The sequence below is a fragment of the Passer domesticus genome, chromosome Z, assembly GCF_036417665.1.
Source record: "Passer domesticus isolate bPasDom1 chromosome Z, bPasDom1.hap1, whole genome shotgun sequence".
Lineage (NCBI taxonomy): Eukaryota > Metazoa > Chordata > Aves > Passeriformes > Passeridae > Passer > Passer domesticus.
The window spans coordinates 70,777,804-70,805,634 of NC_087512.1; the positions used below are offsets into that span (position 1 = coordinate 70,777,804).

Genomic DNA, 27,831 nt, shown 5'->3' on the forward strand with positions numbered 1-27,831 from the left:
AGTACATAGATTTCACTTAATCTGTGCTAGAATGGGTGAGGCTGTGATAATAAACTCATCTGTGGTATGATAGAATGGCAGGATATTAACTCAAGTTATGTAACTTGAGCATATAACTTACAAACAGTAAAAGGGGCAAATGTAAAGCAATTATTATTAAGATGAGTACTTCACTTTATTAAAATGTCTGATTTATGTCTAGAGAGTTGTGGAGAGAGCTGAAGAATATGTTGCTCACTGAGCTATCAATCCTTCTCACAAAGGTTTATATATTTATATTGCACTGGTTTTGTTTTTAAAATTTCCAGTGCTTCTCTGCTTCAATTAGAGGTGGTAATGTGCATCTCAGGTAGCTGGGATACATTGTTAAATCAACTAAAGTAGCTGGAATAAATTGTTAAATCAGACAATTGACAGTCATTCCTGTCTGTCCATCTTTAATCCAAGATTCACAAGTACATGTGGCCATTCTCCAGGAATTCTGAATGAGGTGACAGACAAGTAGCTGTAAATGTAATGTATGATATTTACAGTACTTGAGAATAATGATAATCAATGTCATCTGAATATTTGTCAGTCCAATTAAAGAAAATAGGATCAGTCCGGCAATTTTTTGGCTTCCATAGTATCTTACAAGTTATAATCCTTAACTTCCCTGCCAAAGACATTCTAAAATACGGCCAATAAAATCTCTCTAAGATGTTAACATAAGTGGGCTGTTTTAAGTAGATAAATTTGCAAAAAAAAAATTCTCTACAAGACTTCCACATAGTGATATCTATCATAGCACAGGAAGACAAAACACACATGAGGTTTAGCATCTCACAACAAACATAAAATTTCAACCTAAAACATATAGTTTATATGAATAGCTCTTTAATGAATGAAGCCAAACAGATTTTTTAATTCATCTACAGCTCTTTCAAGATTATCTGGGCACACATTGCAGTCTTTTTCCTGCCATTTTGATGTAAGACATAGTGAAATTCAAGCAGTTTAACTAAGATTCTTAATGTTACATTGTGCTGAGAGACAGAATTCAAGAGGCAATATAGAGAAATATTCTGGAGAGCTGAATCACAACTGAAGATTTGTATTGGCAGGGCTTCAGCGAACAAAGATATTAATGGATACATCTATGTCTTTGCTCTACCAGCGTCACTACATAGAAGTCTGTTTCACCTGTGTATGTAGCAGGACATTTGGATAGAAGTTGTCCTATACCTTCAGGGACAGAGAAATTGAAGTCACAGAGTCTCATACAATTCAGGTTGGAAGGAAGCTCGGGAAGCTGGTCAGCCTTACTGTTCCTCTTATACTGGCAGCTTTTGCTTGCCTTGGTGTTTATATGCTTCTTCTTTGGGCTCAGCCATGTCTCTCTGTTTATGTCCACAGCATCAATTCATCTGCCTGAGGGTTGGATGCTGCTCATGTTGGACAAAGCCCTGCAAGAAAATCCCCCCAGTTGGTTTTCTAGTTTTAAGCAGTCAGGGGCACAAATTTCAGGAGGGTGGGGCTGGCCCTAAAACAAATGGGGACTTTTGGAAGGGTTTCAGAGGGGTATTTCCACCCTGCACTGTGAAGTGGAAGAGGGAAGGAAGAGGCAGAACAGCTGCAGCAGCTGGAGTTGCCAGGATCAGCTTGCCTAGCAACCCCCTTCTTAGGCAAGGGTATCTAATTCAGGAGCAACAGCAACATCAGAAGCAGCCCTGACACTTGTTGAGCTGGGTGCACATTAGGGAGCATGGGAGCTGTCAAATCACCAGCTGTAGAGCTCCGAAGCCTCCTCAGTTTTTTGGTAGGTCTATCTAGATCTGCTTACCAGAACTTAATCCTCTGATCTGTGGGTTCAGAAAGAACTGTATATGGCTTATTGCAGTGAAACAGCTATTTATACTAGTCATTGATTTTTATATTAGTAATGTGGAAAACAAGAGTAATGGAAGTTATATTGGAAAAATAAGTTGTACCATTCTATCTTGTTCTATTCATGTTGTGTTGTGATAAGCAATTGCACAATACAACAGATGATTATGCTTTAATAATATATAGAAAAACAATAGCAGATTGCATGAGTAGAAACTACTATCTTTTACTAGAAATAGAATAAGCCTAGAGTGCAATATCATAGAGTATTCTGATCTGTTAATATACACCCTAAAGTGTATTTTTTAATACATGACTAATATAATCTGTTATAATGTATTATATAGACATATTTAGTGTATATTTTATTACTGTTACAATTCAATCTGTGTGCTATTGTGATGCTGTGTTCTACCTATAATAGGCTTACGCAATTCTTATTTTATGTGTCATTGTGTATATTAACATTTATATGGCTAAAATTTTTCTTGTTATTAAAAGTATAAGAAAAAATTACTCCTTCAAAGATTCTAGATATGAAAGATTAAAAGAAACTGAGCAAACAAAAAAAAAAAAACTTCTTTAAATAAACTGTCTCTCTGCATATGGTCCTAGAACCATCTGCTCTTTATAAAGAACCATTTTGGGAGAGAAAGATTAGTTAAGTCCCCTAACTGTTTCATGCCAGCTCCTGGACAAATCAAAATAACGTACTGGTTGCGTTTGTATGAATTTTTTTTTTTTTCCTATTTCCCTCCAGAAGTTAGAGAGGTCAAAAATGTCAGCCTATGTTTGTGCATTTTGTTTGATTTCTGAAGAAGGATTATAAACTTAGGAGATGGAATCCATCCTTTCCCTTTTCTAATATTATCTTTTTTTGACTCTTTTTCTTTTCTTTTTTTCTGGCAGGTGGTATTAGTGGAGGGGTGGCATGATTTAGATAACAAAGACTATGACTGTTGGCCGTTGGAAAGTCCAGATGAGTATAACATGCTGGACTGCGGAGGTGAGCGAGTCATAAAGAAGGCTAGGTGTCTTTCTTGGGGTATGGCTGAAAACCCCAAGACTGAAGTATTCATAATAATAGCTTACTCATGACGGATGTTATCCATGGTGAAAAGCATCTAAATCAGTGACAACCTCTTTTCCTAGAGAAACAAGTGAAAGAAAACAATTAAAGATACTTTGTTCTGTTGGAACAAAGGTATACTTTGTCCAGTATACCTTTGTTCCAACAGAAAAGTAATAACAACAGCTGTATCCATTTGCCCAGAGAGAAACTGAAAACATTTTCTTTCTCATTAGAAAACCAAATGGAACTTAATCCAAACAAAGCATGGAGGCAGTGCAGCATTGTAGCAAATCTAATTGCTGAAATCTCGCAGTGACATTGCAAAAGTGTACTGTGCTTGATCAGTAAGCCAGTAACCAAAATCACTGATTCTACATTGTGCTTTTCCACCTTGCACAAAACTCTTCCATGAGTACCTAAAAAACCCCTGAGACTTTAACCACTTACTCCTGCCAGTTTCCAAAATTAATTTACATATGAGATAGCAACAACAACAACAACAACCACAACAAATTTTATATTGGCAATTTATTGAGAAAAAAAAACTAATTAAGGAGCAACTGATATGTGTAAAACTGAATTTAATTTTCTTATACTCTAGGGGTTATAAAGCAGTAGGGCATGTTTCTCAGAAAGGTTGTGGCTTCTCCATTCTTGGAGATTTTTAAAACCTAACTAGACAAATGCTAGAGAAACATCCTTGAGATGACCCTGCCTTGAGCAACACAGGCTTGGACTGAATGATTTCTGTGGGTGCCTTCCAAATTCAACTCTTCTGTGATCTTGTGACTTTGTAACAAATAAATAACTGATGTAAAGGAATGGTTTGTTTATGTTGTAAAAGGTAGGACTGGAGACAAGCATTCAATAGGGTTTTTAGAAAAAAAAACAAAACAAGAGTACCTCAGAAGGTGGTTCTAATAAAACACTCCAGGAGATATACTGCTGCGTCACACTCTTATCTCAATGTTACAGTTAAACATTCTTCAATTAATTCTCTTGGAACAATGAAGTTCAGAGACTTTGTAGATAATTTCTACTAAGACTTTTATTCCTGTATGAATTTACTATTTGGTTTAACATTGAAATAGCTATTTATCTATTACTACAGATGCCTTGTTTAAAGCTATTTTTACTAAGTACAAGGAAAACTAACGTGAGAGGTTGCTTAATAAATGTATACCCATTACAATCAGTTTTAGAATGAACTTCAAGTTCTATCCTGCCATTCTTTGTAGGTTTTCTTTGCCATTTTCTGGGCATTGCTAGAAGCAAAACAAAACACATACACTGTAGCCTCATTGCTGTGATTTTCAAAGCTTTTATATGTGGGAGTAACTGTCATTGAAAGAAGAGCTTGGTTTACCTTTGTGAGACCTTTATAAGGAAGTAGAAAATAATTTAACTGAAATTTGTGTTGACCTTTTGTCTTCATTCTCATATATTCTTTGAAGCTCAACTCTCTTACCTTTTAGTAGAAATCACACTAGCTTTTTAAAAAATCTTTGTATTATAGTTTTGCACGTCATGTTAGCAATTAAAATGAGTTTTTACTTTTCAAGGGAGATTATCAAGGGAAATTGAGATTATTTTACAAATTGCCTAGTTAAATCTGATAGTAAATTAGGGGGAAAATAACGGTTTCAGTACAGTGCAAGTGAAGAACATACTTGTTAAAACAAGTATGAGAAACAAAAGAGGTCATAACCGCACAACAAGAACAAAAGAATTACATGTCTTGTAAGGCAGGTTTACCAGTCCTCTGCAGAAGGAATTTAATATTTCCTGGCAAACTGAGTTACATAGTTTCATTATGTAAGTAATTTGATAGGGTGCATATTAAAACCTTCATCCAACAACAGACAAAAAGGTAGGTGAGTGCACTGGGAAGATTTTGATGGTGTTAAGTTTATGGATTTAAGACTTCTCCCAGCTTTTCTCTTCATTCTCAGGCCAAGAGGACAAGAGATATGATGGGGGTAAATCATCTTTCCCAGTTAAAATTGTGAAAATGGAAAATAAGAGATGTCTGATAGCACTCCTTCCACTGTCCTCTGTTCTAGATGCCATATGGCTCGATCACATGATAATGCATTCTTAAATATGTAATTATTAGTATATGTAATTTATGTTTCATGAGTTTAAGGGTTTTGACTGAATTTTGTGTGTGGTAGAGTTGTCTGTTCTGTTCCATAATAAGGTGTGTCTTAGTGAAAACAGACGAGAATTAAGATCAATATTGCCTGATCAAAAGAGGAAACCAAATATACCAGAACAAACAGCAATGCTATATACTGGAAGCAAAGTTAGCTTACACAAGTTGAGCAGATTTTTTGTTGCATTTCTCCAACTGCTTGGTCTGAGTGTCAGAACTCTTCAGTTAATGTGCGCTTGTATTTACCTATACAGCCACTACAATACTTGCATGACTCTTTTTGGCTCAGAAAATAATTGGAGAATACTGAGAGGGTTACTCAGAGAGTTGTGAAGCACTCGACCAGGCTGCCCAGAGAAGCTGAGGATGCCCCATCTCAGAAGATGTTGAAGGCCAGGCTTGATGGGGCTTTGAGCAACCTGGTCTACTAGAAGGTGTCCCAGCCCATGGCAGGGGGGGGAGGGACTAGATGATCTTTAACCCAAACCACTCTGTGAACCTATGAATAGATGAAAATCACTACACAGAAAGTTTTACATTTGTATGTATCTGTTAAGTAAAAATATATAGCAAATCTGACCATGATTGCACTGTTTCTAGGGCTGGAGATGTCATGGGTGCAAAGGCCTCCAGAAAAGGCTGTGAGTGGGGAATCCTTCAACGTGACCTATGCCGTCTTCGCTTCAGATAGTTTTTATCAATATGCTGTGCAAAATGGAATACTTTCCCACAGGTATTTCTTCTTATAAAAATGCAATCATGGTCATAAGTATATGAGGATTTTGTGTGTACATATTCAGTGATATAATTGGAAGACACTCTGGAATTCTTCATTATTTCCTTCCATCTTTTGAGATCTCTCATAGCTCTGTTTGCCCTGCTGTTTTTCCCTTTGCTCTCAGACTAGCCATCATGGCATGTTTGCCTGCTAGGTCAGAGACAGGACACATCACTACTGTCACACTGCAAATGTGGACATCACTTCTTGCCTTCTCTACACATTGAATTTATAGCTGAAGTTTAATCATGAGTCACAGGCTCTCTGTATCTTATACTAATTTCAATCATAAGTATGATTCAAGTGCACAACATGGATGTGAAAAAGAGCTAGTCCAGCCCTGAATCCATTTAATTCAGTGGTCAACCGTGCTTGATTTCTGTGGGATTAAAATCACTCAAAAAACTTATATGTCAGCTCACACAGTGTCTTAGTGATAGACTCTGGACATCAGTAGTTAGAGAATACGTAGGGGTGCAGCTCCAGATCTACAGATCTGAATCTATAAACCCAGGGGCTGTACACTCTGATTTCATGCTTTTGTCTGTAAGTTGCAATTCTCTATTCCTATATAGGAACACCTGAGACAGATGGTGGGACCCCACTTTCTGTGCTGTTGTGTAAGAGATGTTTACAGAACATTTTTCTCTGCCTGCATCTTCACATTGCAAAGTTCAGTTTGTAAGGTCTGTTATCCTGAGTTATTTTATTTCATACTGAAAGATGATCCATAGTCTATTTGAAAAAGATTGTTTTTTATTATTTTGTTATGTATATACTATGTTTAAAAACTGCTTAAAATTTGTTTATCACATTTTCTGAAATGTATGGCTGCTAATAGTTCTGAGAACTTAAGCATGAAGCATGTTTTTTGACTGCTTGGTATGAATCTGATTTTCCTAGTCTTCCCTGGGACACCCACTCCCTCAAATCAGTAAGGAACTTGGAAAAGTCTGCTTTTTTATGCACTTGTACACACCTTGAACATAGAGACAGATGGCAAATATTTTATAAAAAGAGAGATAAATCTATGCTTCAGTTTGCAAAGGGATCAAATTTGCATCTCATTTTGTCTAGGTTGTCTGGTTGACAGTAAAGGTTACCGTGGCTGAGCCAAATATACCTGACGTTGGCAAGTCAATATAATGGCATCGGTGTAATTGGATAAAGCCATGATGAAGTTATTGAATAAAAAGTACAGAATACTGGATAAATTTTGAAAAGGAGTGCTAAAGAAAAGTAGATTATGGAATTAGACACCAAATTAATTAATTATTTTTCTTAACATCCTGCATGGACTCAAAGGCTAATAAATTTTAGTATTTTATCTGTTTGGATGCTTTGGAGGTTGACATATTTTCTTATCTCATGTTTCAAATATGTCTATGCCCTTGTAAATCTGGCCACAAGTTCAATCTATGTTAACCTATTGCTTTGTCGTTTTGTTTATTTGTTATAAAAAACACAGTCTTCTCATAATAAACAAAGCCTGCTGTTTTAGATCTACTCATTGTTGACTAATTCTTTCATTAAGAAGAAACCAAAAAATAAATCCTGTATTCTGAAATTGTTTTATAAATATCCAACAAAAGTGCATAACATTTCAGCTGAACTGCAGTTGATTCTGGCTGTATCTGAATAAATCATGTTTGCAGAAAACAATTTTGTCTTACAGCTAGATTTATTAGAGTGATAACCACTGAAAGTGTAACTGAGGAAACAGTGTTGCATCACACATTTTGGTGTGAATACATTCATCTTTCAGGAATGAGTTTTCCAAAGTTGTTTTGGAGAACAGTCCAGTTGAAAACAATCTCTAGAGCTCCAGGAACGTTTCAACTAGAAGACAAAAAGAAATAAATGGTTCAACAGTGTTTATTTCATATATTTTTGCTGCTTTCTCTGTGTAGGATAAAGAGCAAGCTCTCATGTGGTTTTTGCAATTTTTGTGAATGAGGAATGGATGTAAAAGTTTTTCTCTTTCTCCTGCTTGGTTAGCAATGCTACTGCTGCAAAGGAATTCTGTGAGGAGCATGACTGTCCTGCCAGATGGAAAGATGCAAATGGGGACAACTGCTGTGTCTACCATGCCAACATACATTCCTGTCCTTTGGCCTTCATGGTTAGTGGGATGTGCAGCATCATGTGCTCTGCTCTTGCTACTGGCTGAGACATCATTGTAATAAGCAGGTTCAAGTTCGTGAAGTACTTCTGTGATTACAATTAGACCAAATTTATATAGTTTGCTATATATTCACAAATTCTGGTTCACTAAAACCACTGTGGCAATGCCTGTCAGTCTTAGAAATTTTTTTGCACTGGATACTGAGGCTGCAAGGCAGTATTCAAAATTTCCCATTGGTGGGACCAGTTTCATCTCTCTGAGTTTACCTGACTTGGACTGCTGTGCAGCCAAAAGAGAAAGAAAGACAGATCACTGCAATCTAAAACAAACAAGGCAAATTTTCAGTTGGATGTATTCCAGTCTCTCTTTTATAGAGTGAGTGTGAATAATTTGCTTGGATTACTGGAGTTGGGGGGTGGGGGATGAATATTACCGGCGGTGACTTGTAGAACTGAAGCCTGTTTACTTGTGTCCTGAGATGGAATGATTTTTCTTCATTGTATCAGAGAAAAAAAAAATCAAAAATCTAAATACAAGAGAACAAAATTTGTTCATGCAGTGAAGGCAAGATCCATTCTTAGCCTGTCTTCTTGGCCTGTCCCTCTTTGAATAACTACTTAAAGTTCTGATCTAAAAATACAGTTTGGAGCACTTTTTTTTTTTTAATCTGTGAAGTAAGCCTTACCCTGCATAAGAACTTTAATGCAGCTGCCCAGTTTTTCTAGTTAGTCTCCCTTCTGGAAATGTGACATATTCTTTGTGATCAAAGGTGGTGTAATAGGAAGCCTAGCCTACACAACTTGCAGCTGTTTCATATACCTTTATGTGTGAAGGTCTAATGCTTCCACAACAGCTCTAGTTTGCTTCTTGGCAGTCTTTCTTGAGGATGTGTTTTATTAATGATTCCCCAAAAACCTTAGCTGACACCAGGGCTTTGGTTTAAAAGAAGAATCCCTGCTGGAACCATCACATCAAAATTTTTGTCTAGAACCATAGTAAAAAACTTCAACATACCACTGCTTAGGTAACCTCTCTATTATTTCTATTTTCACAATGAGTTCTGCTTGAGATTATGGTGTGAAAATGGCAAAAGCATGTTCACCAACATGCATCATCTGGTTTCTTCATAGTACTCTAAATGTTAGAGTTTCTGCTTAAAGGAACTCTGAGCTATTTGACTGTTACAGAGTTGACTATCACTGCATAAGATTGAACAAATACTTCAAAGTAAGTTTTTTCCATTGTTTGAGAGGAGTTTGGGTTTTCATTGCTTTATTTTTTTCAGTGTCATGTATTCTAAAACATTTTATTTTTGTTAATGTGCTCCATTTCTTTTGACTTGGTCTATTACTTACAGTCCTTCAAAAGAAATGTCTGAAAATTTATCTGGAATTAGGAGACAGACTTAATCCTTTCAAGTAAACAAAAAACTACAAGACTTGGACAGCCAAAATGAATCCTCCATGTTTGCAGTTGTAGGAGGTTGACATCTTAATAGCTTTATTGAGAAATGTTCTGCAAACAGGCCCTGAAGCAGTGCCTCTCTTCCTCATTAAAGAAAAAGGAAAAAAAAGCTGCTGTATCAAAAGTAACACTTCAGTAAAACCTCTTGAGAAAAATATTGTAAGTGGAATAAAATTCTGGTTCTGATTCTAGCGCAGGAAATCCAAGAAAGTGAACCAGCTTCTTAAGAACACTCATTCTATGAATACACTACAGAGGCTCATATTTTAAGAAATAACAGTATATGTGAGATCTTAACTGAATATAGGAACAATTACTTCTCTGTTATTTTGTCATAGAACAGTGTTGCTTGTGTTTTGGCATTTTGATAGTTTTGGTTATAAAATAGAACTTTATTTGCTGTTAGACAACATAAGTAATTTTAAGAAAGTAAGAGAGGAGGAGCTAGGACTTTCATTGTGTTATGGTATACTGACATAAGCAATATGTCTACTAAAGGCTAAAGGAGGAATATGTGGTCCATGGATCCCAGATGATGGTCAGATATTTACTCACACTTTGTCTACTGCTGGAAAAATGAGCCAAAGGAACTGGACTGCCAAGGTAAAGTATATTTGTTGCGTATAGGATTTTACCTGATTTGCTCTTTTTGGATCTTACTTGCTAGTAATTTAATGCAGTTCACAAGCATGTTCCCTATTTCATTTATATCTATGTGTTATTATCTATATTATATATATCAATTATCAATTGAAAATTGAGTACTATCAATTCCCAACTGACTTGATTTGGAAGTCAAGTAGGGTATCTTTACACCTTAGGTAGTTAGTGGAGGGAGTGGGGATGGCAGGGAAATGAATAGCATCATCTGTCCATTTGAGGTCCACACTAAAAATACATTTCACTACTGACTGGACTGTGATGCAGGTTCATATGACCATAAGGGAGGTTCTACCTGAAAGAAATAGCAGGAAAGCATACATGGCAGAATGTACAGGGCTGATAGCGCTACATGGTGAGAAGAAGACACACCAGGAAGGGAATCAGATCAGTCTTTCTCACAAGAGCTGTCTCTCCTGATTTTGAAAGAAATGCACAAATTCTTCTGAAGATTACCACAGGCAGTCAGTCCTTGTTGTAAATGCCTACTGTATGCAAGTGAAGTTTTGAGGCTTGCTGGTTTGTTCACTTGTTTCACAGGTTGTTTTAGTTCATGTGGGTGTGACTTCTCTCATCGCACACATCAGAGTTGGGAGAATCCAAGCTGCCCTGGAAGCAAAAACCACAGTCCTTCCTGCAGTAGGTATGATATAAAATGAAAATGTGAGCTAATTTCTTATTGACTGCAAATCTCAATGCTATTGTCATTCATGAATAGTTACCAAGAGCAAAAGCAATTCCTACCCCAGCCTGTCTTTAAAAATACACAAATGTGTTTCTGAAATTCTTCTTCACATAACACTGAAGTCTGAAAAAGTGTTTGGGCTTCTAACAGTTGTATTAATCTGGAACAGTAGAAAGCCACTCTTGTCAAATAAGTAGTCAAATACCATGACCAATGGCTTCAGGTATTACAAGGCTTGTCTGCAGTTCTCAGGAATGTGAGAATATTCCTCCAGCTAGTGTTCTGAGGATCCAGACACTTTTCCCCTGAAGGGGAGCAGACTAGTCTTAAACATATTGGAAAGGTAGAAATCCATATTGGTTCTGTTGTTCCCATTAAAAATTGTTCCCAAGGGCATCAGTCTTCCATTCTCTTTAGTATACCTGTATGGAGGGAAGCAGAAATGACTGTAGCAATTCTCTTAGTGATGTCAAATTTTGAAAGTGGACTTGTTTAATAAATTAAACACACAACCTGAAGAAAGTTATTGGCTAAAACAAAAATGTCATCATAATACTCTTGTTAGCTACTCTTCTGGAAGTGTGAGAATATATTTCACAATGTTACAGAAAAAAAAGGAAAAAAACCCACAAAGCAACTCCAGTGTGAATAGAAGTATTTATCTATAGAATTTTCTACTCATTTCAAAATAAATGCAGCTGAATTTTCCAGGAAACTTACAATATATCAGAGAAGAAATTGTAAAAAATGCAGCTCTACCCCTGAGACAGAAAGTGACTTCTGTTATTTTCTTGGTATTATACTGGAATTAGTGAGGCTGAAACAGAATTATTACTAAGTAGTAGATTTTTTTTAGTTTTGTTTTTTTGATTTTAAAAAAATTACATAATGACAGAATAATACCTTCAGCTCACCTCTCAAGCCTGAAGTACAGCATGATATTAGTTTAATCTTAGAGGTAAAATTGAAAGACCATTCAAGACATGGGAGAAGGACTTCTGTTATTTAAGACTTTTGTTTTAAATTACATCTAATATTGGTGATAATTTATATAAGACCTTGGAGTAAAGTAAAGGAAATACTTGATGCGTATATATATATATACTTGCAAGATTTCTTTCTGCAGTCCCCAGTGTCTTTTGCTGCTGCTGAGGAAGGGTCCCTGGCTTCCTGGAATCACAAATGCTGGATTAAATACAAAGAATGCAAAAGAAAATGCTGGCCTGGAAGAGCTTTGAGTTTCAGAAAAAAAAGTGTGGATAATGAGAAACACAATAGTGATGAAGTGATTTATACACAAAACATATTAAAGGCTCAGATGTAATTAACATTCAACCTGATGAAAGAGAATCTGTACTACTTCAGAAATTCAGGTTGTTCTTCAAAATTTATTCTTTCTGGGACTGTGAGGTTTCCCAGGTCAAGAACCCCGTATTTAAATCTGAATGCAATCTTGTTGATGGATGAAACTGCCTCAAAATGTTTTGTTTTCTAAACAGTCTGTGGAGATGGCTTTTGTGAGGAAGAAGAAGGCTGCTCTATCTGTCCAGCAGACTGTGGGGAGTGCCCTCTTTCTGTTGATGTTAGGATAGCAATTGCCTTACCAATATGTTTAGTCTGCGCTGGCTTCACTTTGACAGTCGTGGTAAGTACCTCTGCTCTACTCTTTTATTTTCTTTCTCTTCAATGAACTTATTAGGCAGAGTGGAGCTCTCTCTAAGTAGAGGAAGAGATTTTCTTCTGCCTTCAGCATCTGTGTACTATAGAAAAAAGCAGAAAGAAGGGAAACTACTTTTAAAGTTTCCTTATGAGGGAAGTCACGTTGTACTGGGAATTTTCATCGTGAAAGAGAGAAGACTGAGGTGGAATGTAATGGGGGGGAGATGGGTAGATGAATTTACCCATGGTAAATTATGGTAAAGGAAAAAAAATTTTCCATAACATGGGGAGTAAGTGATGCCAACAAAGTAAGAGTACTTTTCACTCACAATAGAACTCTGTTATGAAATTAACAGCTTCAAAACTTTGTAGAAGCCAGAATTATAAAAGATTTCATAAAGAAATTAGGTAAACTCATTAAGGGACTAGCTCCACAAGAGGCTGTTAAATCTCAGAGTCCAAACAGAACTTTAAAAGCAAAACATTCAAGTTGGGATATTCTCAAAAGAATCATGGGGAGAGGATATTTTTTTTAAATGTTTTGGTTGCTTTTTAAAATAGGTTTGTTTTCTTAGTGTAACAATCAGCTTGGTTCCTTTCAAAGTGATTAATTTTGCATAATAGTTATCAATTGTTATAGCAGACTCCTGAAGGAAAAACAAAAAGGGAATTAGGAGAGAGGAGCGTATCAATATTGGAGAAGTAGTTTTGGGAGTCTTTGAATGAAAATGTGTGTATAAGGAGAGAATGATATTACGGCTTATTAGTTAAGAATACTTCTGGGAAAGACATTCCTTATCTGTCTGCATCTTCAAAAAAATGCATTTTTGAGTTTCAGAACAGAGGTTTATCAGGTGAATATGGCAGCTATAGACTCATTGTATTGACTATCTCCATAATGGGTAATTTTTTTAGCCCTTGGCCTATATATGTAAAACTATATCCTGTAAAACTATAGGCTCCTGTTTCCTCTGGGGTTCCTTCTCTATCCATCTTATACTGTAGATACAGTGAGCATCTGAGGTAGGCAGCTGCTCAGATAGGGAATGAGTAGGAGAAAGCTGATGGCCCACAAATTGAGGTTCTAAAGGAGGCCTGAATCACGTTTGTTTGTTTGTCGCTGTGTGACTTTCTGAGTTAGGAACAGAAGCACTGTTGAAAGCTATTTGAGCATTCATAATCCACAAAGAAGCTGTGACAATGAGTTTATTGCAAGTGTCCCATAAAACCACATGATCTGATAGAAATATGCAACTGGACAGATGAGAAGTTCAGACAGTTTTAGATGACTGGCTTTTTAGAAAGACCAATGGAGATTCTTGGCCTTGCTTATCTCTTGTTTAAAGTTCTTGTAGCAAAATCTATTATTTCTGCTGGTTTTTCTGTATGTTTAGAGTTGTTTGGTTTTTTTCCTTCTTTCATTTCTGTAGACATATTCCTGCTAACTTCTTCAATAGCAGCATCATGGGGGTTTTAAATTTTATTTCTTTTACTGTCATAAGATAGGAAAGCTTATTTTATCTAATTCAGGAATTGATATAATGTAAAAGGAACCATCTGGGAAACTAATGCCTTCTTTAATGCTTTGAGTAGCAGAACGGATTTCTTTGATATCAATGTCAAAGGAAGCAAGCCTAGTATTCACTTCTTGCTAGTATGTCTTTGTATAGTCACACCTTTGCAAGATAAAATGTAGGTTTCTTTCCTCAGAAGCCTTTTGAAATAAATGGGATGAGTTCATTTTGATTCAGTGAGCTCTATATTTGTCACAATTTCAACCAGTATATCAACACAGTCTCCACACCCTCTCCCTTGTTCATTATCTGGGCTTTTATTACCTGTATCAATGAATGCATCACTCCTAATATTAAATTTTGCACTATAGAAAATGGTATAATGATGATAAAATGCTGTTTTGATTTGACATTCTGACATTGACTGCAGTCATAACAACTGCATAATTTAATCTGTTGCTCATTTGAAAGCATGTATTTACACTTTGTAAATGTTAGCTTTGTATGTCAGCTCTACCAAAAATCAGCTATTGGCTCAATGCCTTCTTTACAAAGTAGACACAGAATCCCTACCTAATACTTTTTATGATAGAGTATTCGACATACTATGGCCTAATTATAGTAGGTCATGGGCTAATTCTATTCCAAGATATAAGATACATTGCTCCTTATCTTGGGATTGGGATGAAGTGTGTTCTTGTCACATATTTCCATAAATAGGGCACGTCCATGAGATGAGATGATGTAAACCCCTCATCTATGTCCAGGTTGAAATGTAAAGGCATAAATGTTGCCAATAATGGAGAGTTAGTGGAAAATGCAAAGTATTACATGTAATTAATTCTAGAATATAACCTGTACAATTTTTAATATATTTATTCAATACTGTTTTCTTCTAAGCCTGTTATTAATACTTTTGGTTCTAATGTTACTGTAAGACATATGCTGAATGCTTACACTTCAGATTTAGTTTGTATACTTTTAAATTTTTATATTTTGTAAAAATAATCTCCAAGTCAATTCCTTCAAAGAGAGGCGGGCTATACTAGGAGTGAAATTTTTTTTTACTGTTGTAGTGGCTTCAATATCAGAAACAAAAGATGCTTTGGGATGAAAGCTGGATTATAGACTTCACCTGCATCAAACAAGGTTAGTAACTTGTAATTTTGATACTGTGATCAGTTTACTTCTTAATTTTGAGAAATAATCTCAATTATACTGTTCATATTTTAAGGGTCTTGCAAAAAGTGAAGCTGTTTTTGAAAGACATATCCAATATTTCATCCCTGTAATCTCTGTGAGCTGCTCACTTATATTTTTGTTTATCAAACATTTAGATGACAAAGTTATTTTAAATAGTTTCCTTCTTATTTATGTTGATTTGTTAATCAAAAAAGACAAGCCTACCCTATAATAAACCGGTAAGCTCTGGAGTTGAACGAAACAAATTACAGTTGCTTCAGTGGATATACCTTTCTGTATAACTGATCTCACTAAGCTGTTCTGGAATTGCACAAACATATTGAGGGATATAGTACTATCTTAATTTCTCACAGTGTATGCTGTCTGTGGCAGACTTGCTATAAAAAGTAATTAATTTTGGCCAGAGGTTCTTTTCTCTTTTATCTTCTGGTAAAAAATACTATTTAATTTGTTTTAATTAAACAAGTTAAAAATAAATTCAGGTGTTATGATATGATTTATTATGCTGTACTTAAGATACATATAGATTATTTATTTTGCTGTTCCTTTGTTTAGCATTCAGAAGGAAACACACTCTCATTTTCTGTCTCTGGGAGAAATTGCTCAGCAGATGTCTGCTTTGTCTGTGTTCTGTTGGGTTGCTAGTGTCAAGATGTTCTTGTGATAATATGTAGTAGAGATGCTTTCAGCCTTAGACTTGAACATTAATTTCTGTATACTTTTGATAACATATCCTTGTTGTTGTAAATAAGAGGTTTTGGCTTAGAAATTAATTTGATTACAGGGACCAATGTGAATTTCAATCCAGATTTTTGGAAACAGAAATGGAGAAAAGTGTTTTTCGATACAGCAAAAAGTAACATGAGCAAAATTTTCAATTGAAAGTAAACTAGAAAATGCCATAGCATCACATGTGAGGGAAAGCAATAGAAAAAGATTGAGGGAAATTAAAAGCATGAGCAAAAAATAACAAATTAAAATTACTTTGAAAATTCCAAGATGAAAGATGTAAGTTTCTTGGAAAAAAGTCTGCAAAGCATCAATGCTGTTTCAGAGTATTGCTCTAAGAGTTATGATTAACAACTTAATGAAGACTGATAACATTATAAGGTCACAGACAGTGTGTCTTCTCTGGATAGAATTGTTCAGAGCTACCCACAGTAGCCTGAAATGCACAGATATCTAAATGAAAGCACATCAGCAGTGCTGTATCCAGGGTATGTAGCACTCAGTATGAAAAGTTAGCCTTATTTTTTTAAGATAACTTTTTTTTTTGTGTGTATTGCACTGTATATTGACATAAAGATATATATGCAGTCTTAAAAGTATCTGAGGGATCTGTAATGCATTTCTGGGTGGAATGCTGTAGAAAGCTTCAAATGTCAATGCAATTTTGAACTGCATATGGATAATACTGTGGTGTGGGAACATGGCAGTCCTGATTCAAGGTGAGATGTTGAACTTCCTTAGCAAGATATTTCTACCAGGGAGAGTTAAGAGGTCTCAGCAATTCTGAGGCTAATTGGCTAAATCTGGATTTTGATTGGAGATTAATGGCATGATATGTAGCTCATTAAATTTGTTTTGAAGTCCATTTTTTTACTGTGAGCTGGTCAACAGACATTAAAAAATGCACATTGAAAATCACTGGGATTTTTTTTCTCTTACTGTATTGTTGCTCTTCTCTGACTTCTCTCTGGTGTCAGAATCACTTCCCACATTCCTGTACTTTACAGTCTTCTAGGAGCTCCAAATAGACTTGTTAAAGTATGGCACAGGGTTTACTCTCCTTCCCTAGGTTCTGGCCTCAGCTTCTATGTAGCAGCAATGGCTAATTATCTCAAAAGCAGAGAAATGAAAGTTGCATAAAATCCTGAGGATTACTGAGAAGTATCTCTGGCAATGAATCCTCTTTGAAACACTTTTTACTTTTTATGCAGCAGTCCCATTTCAATCAATGGCTTTCTCTCTTAAGTATTAACAAGAGCCGATGAGATGCAAAGATTTTGAAAATTCTCTATATTTGTTTGTCTCTGGAGTCTCCACCTGTGCATAAATGGGCACCTTTGTGTGCCTTTTCTCATCCCACATCCCATTTAGATTACATTATACAGACAGCAACAGGAAGCATGATGAGTGCTCCCCCAGCACTCAGTGACTCCAGCGTCAGTTGTGTTACTGCTCTGAGCTCCTGCACAGCAGCTGCCAGCATGTCCAGGAGGAAATACTTCACTCAGACTGGGAGATAGTAAGTCAATTTATTACTCATTTACTGCAGTATCTACTGTATTAGTTTCACCTTGATTTCTGGTTCTTGCCACTTTCAATTGATAGGCAGCGAAAAAGCATGAATTTATCTTGTCAGGCCAAATTAGTTAAGATGGTCGTCTGACTTCTGTACTTTATATTGGCTGTGGAGTATTTTACATGCCAGGCTTCTGGTTTGGTTGTCATTTCTCCTTTTCTCTTAGGGTCTTGTTAAAAGGTTGTCAGTACATAAGATGTCCTGCATCTGTTAATGAATGGCCCTTGATGTGCAAATGTATCTGAAACCAAAACTTTTATAAACCTCTTTTTTTCTAAAATGCAGGCAGAGCAAACTAGGTTCTTTGCTCTTCAGTAGCACATTAGAAATCTTGTCCTTTAACCAGCTGACACAACTCAAGATTCAGAGCTTTTCACCTCTGAATCAAATTACAAAGCTGCATATCATGTAACCATAAGGACAAATATTATAGATATTTTATATAGATATAGATATTCCAAAAAGCAATTGAACATGTGCAAAGCTGGAAGCGGTACTTATCATTTGAATACATGGAGAAGGATCTGTGCTTTGCAGGATAAAGAAGAGCTTACTTGGGATTGTTGGCTGGGGGAGGAAGTGCCTTCAGCATAGACTGTGAAAAATCACAGCCACTTCATTGATGAAATACTGTGTTCAGCATTGATCTTTTTTGCTTCTTTCTGAATGGTGACATTTTCATCATCATCATCATCATCATCATCATCATCATCATCATCATCATCATCATCATGCCCCTTCCTCAGATGACTCAACATCAAAAGCATTTATCAAGGGTGAAAAATTACTGAATGGGGCATTCAGTCTCATTGGTAAAGCACTTAAAACTGCTACACTAAACACCCCATACTCTCTATTTATATGGTGGTCATCATTAAAATTCCTGCAGGTATTTCCACTGAATTCCTTTACTCTAAAAAGGAAAATTTCTTTGTTCTTGATCAAACTCAGCTTCTTCTTTGCTGAGAATGCTCAACTCCATGAGAACAAAAGTTTGTTAAATGTCAGTGAAAGATCTGCAGAACAGTAGCCAAAAGTAATGGATAGATGGGAGATGGCTGTATGTATTTCTCTAGCTCTGACATTTCCTTTGCTGCTACTCCATCATCAAACTGCCCCAACTGACTTTAACACTCACATTCCAAATGGTGTCCACATATCAAGTCTGATTGAATATAATCACTAATGCTTCCTTTATCAAAAGAAACAGGGTCCTCTCTGTTGTCTTTGATTCAGACTTACAACCACATATGAACATGCTTAAATTCTCTGCCTCATCTCTAGAGATGTGGAGCAGTTACAAAACATAAGTAGTTACAAAATATATGTGGTCCATTTTTGTAGTATTGCTGGCTTCTGAAGTTGCCCTAAAACTGTAAACAGCATTTCATTCTGTTTCAGTGATGGTAGAACAGTGGCCATAAAAAAAATAATGAAGAAGGCATTCACACTGTCTAAAACCATACGTAAAGAAGTAAAGCAAGTGAGGTAAGAAGTGAAATCTAAGAACTGTATGTTGTTCCATTTTTACACTGATTTTCTAGAACTTAAAATCTTTCCAAATGTGACTGTAAATTCATATTCCTCTTTCTTTCAAACTTTGCTTGGAAGAGAGCAAAGATTAAAATTTCCATATGGCTGTTTTACTTTTTCTCTACATTGTGAGACAAGGCACTTGGTTTTCCAGTTGCATTAGAAAACCAGGATGGGTATCTGAAAATTACTGTTGTTCTGTGATTTTTGTTGATTTTCACAGGGAACTTGACCATCCCAATCTCTGCAAATTCATCGGAGGATGTATAGAAATTCCAAATGTTGCCATTGTCACAGAGTACTGCCCCAAAGGCAGCCTGAATGATGTGCTCCTCAATGAAGATATTCCTTTGAACTGGGGTTTCAGGTGAAAAAATCTAACTTTTGAAAAGCTAAATGACATAGACTGTGCTATATGCTGTTTGATACAAGATGTTAATTTTAGATAAAGTTCTTGTCTGGACAAGACTGTACTGTGAAACAGAGAATGGGAGGAAGGGAGAAAGTGGAGAAGGAAGTGGAGGGAGGGAGGGAGGGAGGGAGGGAGGGAGGGAGGGAGGGAGGGAAGAAGGAAGGAAGGAAGGAAGGAAGGAAGGAAGGAAGGAAGGAAGGAAGGAAGGAAGGAAGGAAGGAAGGAAGGAAGGAAGGAAGGAAGGAAGGAAGGAAGGAAGGAAGGAAGGAAGGAAGGAAGGAAGGAAGGAAGGAAGGAAGGAAGGAAGGAAGGAAGGAAGGAAGGAAGGAAGGAAGGAAGGAAGGAAGGAAGGAAGGAAGGAAGGAAGGAAGGAAGGAAGGAAGGAAGGAAGGAAGGAAGGAAGGAAGGAAGGAAGGAAGGAAGGAAGGAAGGAAGGAAGGAAGGAAGGAAGGAAGGAAGGAAGGAAGGAAGGAAGGAAGGAAGGAAGGAAGGAAGGAAGGAAGGAAGGAAGGAAGGAAGGAAGGAAGGAAGGAAGGAAGGAAGGAAGGAAGGAAGGAAGGAAGGAAGGAAGGAAGGAAGGAAGGAAGGAAGGAAGGAAGGAAGGAAGGAAGGAAGGAAGGAAGGAAGGAAGGAAGGAAGGAAGGAAGGAAGGAAGGAAGGAAGGAAGGAAGGAAGGAAGGAAGGAAGGAAGGAAGGAAGGAAGGAAGGAGATTTGAATATCCAGTCTAATTTGTCTTTTGGATGTTTTATGTTTAGTCCTTGCAATGCTAAGCCAATGACTTGTCAACTTTCTCTAGCTGTACAGTAAAACTGTTTTAAAACCCTTTATTCATATATAACTTTACTTTGTCCCCAAATATCTTAGGTATCCCTATTTAACTCAAACCCACTACATCTTTGTTTATGAAGACATATTTGTGAAATCATTAGCATACCTGCAAGTGGTTTATTATTCTTACCAATACAGGAAATAAGCTCACATTGTCAATGAAACTTTCACAAAGGCAGTGACATTATTTTTTGAGATCAATATTCTTGACATGTCCATTCTGCTTCTACTGTATGCTTGCCTTCAGCAAAGAAAAATGGTTTTCAGGAAGGAAACCTTCCAAATGAAGCAAGGACGATATAAAATTTTTTCACTTGTAAACACATGTAAGCACTCCCAAGAATAAAAAAGTACTGACAGTTTCTAGAGGAACCTTTACTGTCTTGGCCTGTGAGCTCAGGGAGATATGGGTTTTCAAACAGTCACCATAAGTGTTTTAGAAAAATTTCCATGGGGACAAAGTGGAAAGCTGCAGTAAACTTCAATAGGCTTTGAAGCCAGTTTTGAGTGAAACTGGAAATACTAGCTCACTGATTTTTTGACTTTCAGGTTTTCTTTTGCGACTGATATTGCTCAAGGAATGGCCTATCTCCACCACCACAAAATGTATCATGGACGGTTGAAGTCTAATAATTGTGTGATAGATGACCGGTGGGTTTGTAAAATTGCAGGTAAAGAGAAGGCTAGAAAAAATTTTCAAAACTGTCCAGCTAACTCACTAATTATAGATTTCACATGCAACACTCTTCCTTTCATGTTGACATTTCATGTGGAATTGCTGACTGTACCAGACTTCACTAGCAGCGCCTTGTGCTGAAGCAAGTCTCATGTTGCATTATCAAGTCAACTCATTTAGTATGTGTCACAGATGCACACTTCAGATCCACAAATGATTCAGCCTGTCAACATCTGAGCATAAACTCTGCTTCATTCTCTCTTTTGATAGAGAGAGAACCCTGAGGCATGAACAATGATGTAAAGAGATGTAGAAATGCTGACTGATTGGTAAGCGCAAGGTAGTTTAATGGAGAAAAGCAGACTCAACTCAGAGTTTTTAACTCTTGTTCACAGTATTGAATTGGATTCCTCCAGAGATGGACCTGTAGGTCAGGTCTACTCTTGGTACAGGAAGAGAGCCTGTGGGAACAGGAAAACAACTGGAGTTTATTTTGCAGCTGCCAAAGAGAATTAAGACAATGATAATCTCTTCTACTTTTTGCCCAGAGTAGTCATCACACTCTCTAACCCATAGCCATCCTGAAAGCGGCAGCAGATTTGTTTTTCAGTGGTATATTCTATGACTAAGGCTCCTACACAGGGCCAGGCTTGCTTCTCCAGCTCCTTCAGTATCCTTCTGTCTTCAGAACTACTCTGCTTGGAGCCTGTTCCGGATAAAAACATAAAAATGAGACATAGTTGGATTACATCTACTGCATCACCTTAGCACAGCTTCTCTCAATTGAATGGCATATCTGTGAAATCATTCAGCAACTTTTGTTTTGACTCTATTCTTTGTCAAACTGTTTTCAACTCTTCATGGTTTATCTTGATGCAATAATGTTAAACAAACCTCATAAATAACAAAAGTGGGAGCTATTTTAAAAATTATCTCCACATAAAGATTCAATCCCTAGGAACATCTTAATTAGAGGTCACTCCAGATAATACCAGATGTCTGCATCCAGCCTTCACATACAGTCAGAAGAGCGCTGTTTACGTAAGAAAGAAAACAGAAGTCAATTTTTTTATTCTCATTCTTCCTGATTCTGAGTCATATGCTAAGAATTCCTTCTATATTAGGCTAGAAGTATAGATGGAAAGATGTTTCACATCTATGCTGCCTTTGTTCTGATGCTAGTGGTGTTCAAGTGACGCCCACCATCTGATTGTCAGTTGTTAGTCTGTCTAACTAGTAATTACTTGAGCAACCTGCCACCAAAGATAAAGATCAAGGGACAAAATAGAACATAAACCTGTATTTACATGCTAACTCTTGCTAAGTCTCGCTGAGGTGAGACTATTATCTGAAAATAATTTGATAAATCATAAGATAATTCTGATTGCAGTGGGTCACGTAGTTCAGTTTCCCTGCTCTCTTCAATCTTGTCCAAATATTTGGTTATCCAGATGCTATATTTGCAATATTCTAGGGGGGCAAGACCACACAAACACTATTATTTCTAGATTAAGATGTGTATTTAGAATAGGGAAAATTAATTTATTTAGACTAGCTGTGTTACTGTCTAGTACTGAACTTGTTTTAGGGAAATATCCACTGAATAGTTTGCTTCCTGTTTTCTTCCACTTTAGATTATGGCTTACAGTCATACAGAAAAGAAGATTTTCCTGATGGATCAAATTCATCTGAGCAGCATTTGATAGAGATTTACACAGCTCCTGAAATACGTGCTCTTTCAGATTTTGAACCCAATTCCATGTCTGATGTCTACAGGTAGCTAAGTTTTCCTGATCTCACTTTTAGTAATTGTGAGTATTCTTTAACAACAGTTAGGCTTGGTGGCATTCTGTTGTCACTCCAGGTATGTGTTTGATTGTATTTTTAAAAGGATTGGTCCTGGGATACAGAACAGCATAGATATCACAGGATCTTCTCTTTTAAGGTAGATAATCAAATATGGAATTTGCTGACATAATTTAAAAGCAGAGCTGGTCCAATGATTTATAAGGAGTCACTTGACTGGTAAGATAAAAAGGCATAAAGATCTGCTATTATCTAACTATCCTTTTTTTTATGTTGTTGTTTCTTATGAAAAGTAGAATTATTTTCAACAATGGCCATACTTCAGAAGTTAATAGCATCAATGTTCTAGAATGTCATAATGCACGTATGAATCCTGTAATTCTATTATTGAATGTCAATACAATTACTTGGGGGCATATACATGGTGACAATATTTGGTTTACAGTGGAAAAATAAAGAGAAGGGGAAAAATGGGTGCACTAGCAAATAGCTCCATTCCTTTCCTTTTGAAAATCTTTATAGAAGATTGCTTTCCAGTGGCTTTCTCTCCCAGTGGTTGTCTGCTTCTATCCAATTGCTTTTCAGATAAGGGGGAACACAATTGTAAACAAATGTCTGCATATACAATATGTTTCAATAGCATTACTTTTACTCTATTCTATCAGATTAACTGAGCAAGAACTTGAAGCCTCAGTAGTATTCCTGCCTATAGACTTCAACATGTCCTTAGCTCAGGACAAAAATAGCTCAGTTAGGGCAGTTTGGGATTGTGTTGGCATTTCTGGCTACTGTCATTTGTCCTGTATTGGTCTGTACTTTTTCAACATGAAGTAGTCTTTGAAAGAACTGTACTCCAACTAAACAATAATTTTAGGATTGTCTTATGCATTCCAGTTTACCACTGCCCTGCAGCTAAAATGTATCCTGGAAAATGTTTCCTTGGTTTGTTGTTCTCACTTTGATCCTGTTCTGGATAGATATCATTATTTGACTTTGCTGGCAACTTTGCCTCCTGAAGGCATTTCTTGCCAAGGGTTCCCCTTTAAATAGTCCTAAGATCTGATTTGCTCATATCCTATACATCTACAGTGACCTTTCAACAGATTCACTGAATGTTTCCTGGATTTATCTTGCTGCCCAACCCACATGTATGAAAAATCTGCATCTTCTTTTGTGGCACTGCAATTATTAATTTCTTGATTTAAAAAAAAAAACAAAACAGTGAGAGATCATAACAAAAAAAGGGAGAAGAGCAACGTGCAGACAGGGAAGATAAAGAAGTACCCTGTATCATTGAAAGAGTTGTCTTCTTATCTGGGCTGTTCTTTAGAATTTGCATTTAAACAAAATTTATTTTTTATTATATGAGCAGAAGGTAAGTCTTCCTGATACATGTATTTGGCCTCACTGGCCAGGCAGCATTGATCCAGTCTTGAATCCTCAGTTTTTATCTGTGCAAATGCTCCATTAATATTCCTGGAAGTGAGGCCCAAATAAAAAATTAGTAGAAACTGCAGAAAAGGGACTTGTAATTTAGTGTGCTCTTGCAGATGAATCACTTGCTTTTAAAGTTCTCCAGGAAAGTGTTGTTCAGATGGGAAAGCTAAAATGGAAAGGAGAACAAAAGCATGAATGTAGCTCCTGTTTTGAGCTGGAGAGGCTGTTTCCAGTCACAATTTCTCCTTGATTGGTTCTTCTTGGTTTGTAATTGTCATGTGAATTTCACTGTCCACAATGGATAGTGAATTTTATTGGGCAGTGCATCTGAAGATGAATTAAATCAATGCTGCTTTATCAGACTTACTCTCATCTAATTATTATCCTTGAAAATCTGTTTTAGCTTTGCTGCCTTACCAGGATTGATTTTGCTTTCTCCTACCAAATCACGAAAAAATTAATATAAAAATATCATCAGATTAATTTCTAAATTATTCATCATGTTTTATATTAATTATTTTCCAATGGTGGTCCACAGGTGGGCCAAAGATAGATAAACATATCCTGTTACCAGCAGAATGTCTTACAGAACACTGCAACCATTAGTGACACAACAAATTGAAAACCAATATTCTCTAAAAAAGTAAATGTTACTAAGCTGAGAGGCAGGCAGGGGTAAATTATTACACAGTTCTACTATATAAAGAGACATCTTTATCCAGCCTGTTGGCTGAAGGAGGTGCATGCTTCCCTGAGATCGCTGTTCTGGAACATCTCAAATGAGTTCAGAAAAAAGACTAAATTCTCTGCTTTTACTGTCTTTTTCCATTCTTCATCTATGATGCTTGTATTAGTCCTTAGTTCAACTGAGGAAGATAATGACCATGAGAATATAATTCAGAAGGAACAAGCAGAAATGCTTACTATAAACTATCTCCTCTGGAAATACTATGTCTTCACAGACTTTATGAAAATTTTCTAGAACAGCAATCTTTTTGGTGGCTGAAAAGAAGCCACTCCCCCCTCTGGTGATTCTGATGAACCTGCTCCTGACCCTTGACTGGAGCAAAAATCAGACCCTTATGTTTAACTGGCAGGAATCATATACATTAACCTGGACATATCACCTCTGGATTCCATTAATACTTACAGAGAGAATTGCTTTGCTGTCCATCAAACTCAAACATCTCTGGGGTCTGTAACCATGAGAGACAAATGCTATGAAACATTCAGTAGCAAATTCCTGAAAGCACAAAGCAGTAACAAGTAGCAGCACCATTGCCATCCTTCCTTTTGAGATACTGGGATTTCAGTCATAGAATGGGGAAGAATAAGAAATCATGAGAAGAAATCACTGACTCAATGTTATTGTATTAAGATTTTTCTTCATTTTTTATTCTGCAGTTATGCTATCATTTTACTAGAAATTGCCACAAGAAGTGACACTTTGGGAGTAAGTAAAGATGAACTCTCTGTAGAAACTGCATGACAACTTTGATTCTGTTTCTGCTGAGGACAAACGAAACTTTGAGTTACTGCACCTTTGAGTTACTTTATGAGCATGCATTTTCCTCATGATTTCATGGATGCCAGTTCAGTTCCCATGGAACATGCAATCAGGGTTTCGTTGTAGATCTACCAATTTTGCATTACAGAGCTTTGGAGAAGAATATATGATAAAAATAATGTAGCTCCAAAACTGCCTTTTGATTAGCTTTATGAGGCCTAATGGCTAGGTGGAGGCAGAGAGAATGCATTAATATATTTCTTTTTCTCCTGCTTCTTCCTTTTCCTGTCTTTTACAGGCCCTTTAAGTGGAAGTGGAAAAGCAAATTAGCTGCTCTCCATAAGTAAAATATCTGTTTTGCATGTGTCTTTTGGTCACTGCTAAATGGCAAACACAAAAAGAATGCACCTTGAAACTAGAAGCAGATGGTCTGGATATGTAACCATGTTCTCTCTGAAATAATTTGCTTAACAAGTGTTATAACAATAAAGACTTGAAATTACTATTTTTCCAGTTCTCACAGTTTGTAATAATAGAGTAATATAGTCCTTGTGGTCTCCTAAAAGTTTCCCAATATCTTGCCGCATATTCATTTGTTTTAAAAGTTGTTTATGCCATATAAACACTAAGATTAAAGCCTGTCAGCCATGAAAAAGGTGACCCTTTTTAGAAAAGGTGACCCATTTTAGACTGGGTTATATATATATTTTTATCCTTTCTTTCCCCTTGTGCTGTTATGTAAAAAAAGCTGACTTAGAAGTGATAGGGAAGATGTTATAAAAGTGATGATGATAATAGTACTATATTTTCAGTGTCTGGCATGAGAACCATAACACTTGTTTCAACATTGTTTAATCCCCTTTTCTCTAGAAAGATGATGTGCATTCAGCTGAATATTCTTGGTGCCCACCTTTGGCAGAATTAATTTCAGGAAAGGATGAGAATTCTTGCCCATGTCCTGCAGATTATGTAGAGGTGAGTAAAATACAATATTGTAAAGTAAAGTACAAATTGTGAGTAAAGTACAATATTGTGTACAAAAATCAAAATCATTTAATGAAATGAATTTACAATATGTCATAGAAGTTTTATGGCAATATTACCTTTGATAAATATAAATAACCCAGAAATCAAGAAGTACACCTCAAACAAGGCAAAATGATAATATTTAATATTCCTAACAAAAAACCTGTCATTGTGACAATGAAAGATTCAGTTGTCCCCTCCAGTTTCCAGTGTAATAGATTATGGTTTTAATATTCAATCATTGATTTTTGTGCAATTTCATTTTATTATAAAGTGTTGAATTCCATACATATTTTATGTTAGTAATATCTAGCTTACTGACAGACAGCTTTCACATAATGAAGTCTGTCTCAGGCAAAATATGATTGTGGTTTGTTTCTTATGCAACAAGTCTTTCTCTTCAGTAACCTCAATAAAGTACATACCCTCCCAGTTTAATTAAATCAGAACAAGATGGGGTCATCCTTATTTCAGTTCAAATGCAATATAATTCACCTTTGCTGGTTTGTAGCAACATAAATGTAAAAAAGCTTCTCCTTAGCGCAGTGTTTTTTAATCAGAATTTAACCTTCTTAAAGGGTACTTCAGTGCTTTATCTTGTGAAATTTGTGTACAGACAAGTCCTCTGAAAACAGTATATAACTCCAACAGCATAACACTCTCTAACAGCACAAGACAAGAGCTTAAGCAGTGTTCAGCAGAAGAAATGTGTATATCTTACTCATGATATCCCACTGCAGAATATTCATGAACTAATATCCTTCATTCAGCAAAAGCCTGTAGAACTCCAGAGGCTTCAGTATAGCTGTGACACTTCACCAGCGGCTGATAGAGGTTCACATAGGCAGTTGGCACCAAGAAAACAGAAATATTAACTTAAAATACTGCTTGTGCATGGAATAATAAAAGGCAGTTTGCTTTTCTCACTCTCCCCTCTACAGTTAATTGAAAGGTGCAGAAAAAATAATCCATCCCAAAGGCCTACGTTTGAACAAGTAAAGAAAATGTTGTACAAGATGAATCCTGTTAGCCCTGTTGACATGATGATGACTCTGGTAAATTTAGCTTTTTAATTCAATCCAATCTGCTCACGTTCCATAACTTTCAGGTCTACCCTTC

General features: G+C 36.4%; 1 protein-coding gene across 5 annotated transcripts in view; it reads left to right on the plus strand.

The window, feature by feature from the left end:
• The first annotated feature begins 211 nt into the window (after positions 1-211).
• LOC135290947 (atrial natriuretic peptide receptor 2-like) overlaps positions 212-27,831 on the plus strand; it is a 39,446-nt gene continuing 11,826 nt past the window's right edge. For 3 of the 5 annotated variants that reach the window (XR_010353778.1, XR_010353779.1, XM_064404963.1), the window contains exons 1-16: positions 212-1,798; positions 2,776-2,872; positions 5,694-5,826; positions 7,870-7,993; positions 9,959-10,063; positions 10,661-10,763; positions 12,305-12,450; positions 15,055-15,127; positions 17,282-17,429; positions 18,888-18,974; positions 19,243-19,386; positions 20,810-20,931; positions 22,571-22,712; positions 25,584-25,632; positions 26,557-26,661; positions 27,654-27,767. Coding sequence is in view for 3 of the 5 variants with exons in the window: in XM_064404963.1 (XP_064261033.1) it covers positions 1,745-1,798; positions 2,776-2,872; positions 5,694-5,826; positions 7,870-7,993; positions 9,959-10,063; positions 10,661-10,763; positions 12,305-12,450; positions 15,055-15,127; positions 17,282-17,429; positions 18,888-18,974; positions 19,243-19,386; positions 20,810-20,931; positions 22,571-22,712; positions 25,584-25,632; positions 26,557-26,661; positions 27,654-27,767 (1,746 nt within the window). In the remaining 2 variants the exon portion in view is untranslated. Of the gene's footprint in view, positions 1,799-2,775; positions 2,873-5,693; positions 5,827-6,082; positions 6,558-7,869; positions 7,994-9,958; positions 10,064-10,660; positions 10,764-12,304; positions 12,451-15,054; positions 15,128-17,281; positions 17,430-18,887; positions 18,975-19,242; positions 19,387-20,809; positions 20,932-22,570; positions 22,713-25,583; positions 25,633-26,556; positions 26,662-27,653; positions 27,768-27,831 lie in introns of those variants that run through there. The other 2 variants (XM_064404964.1, XM_064404965.1) reach the window with 2 other exon arrangements.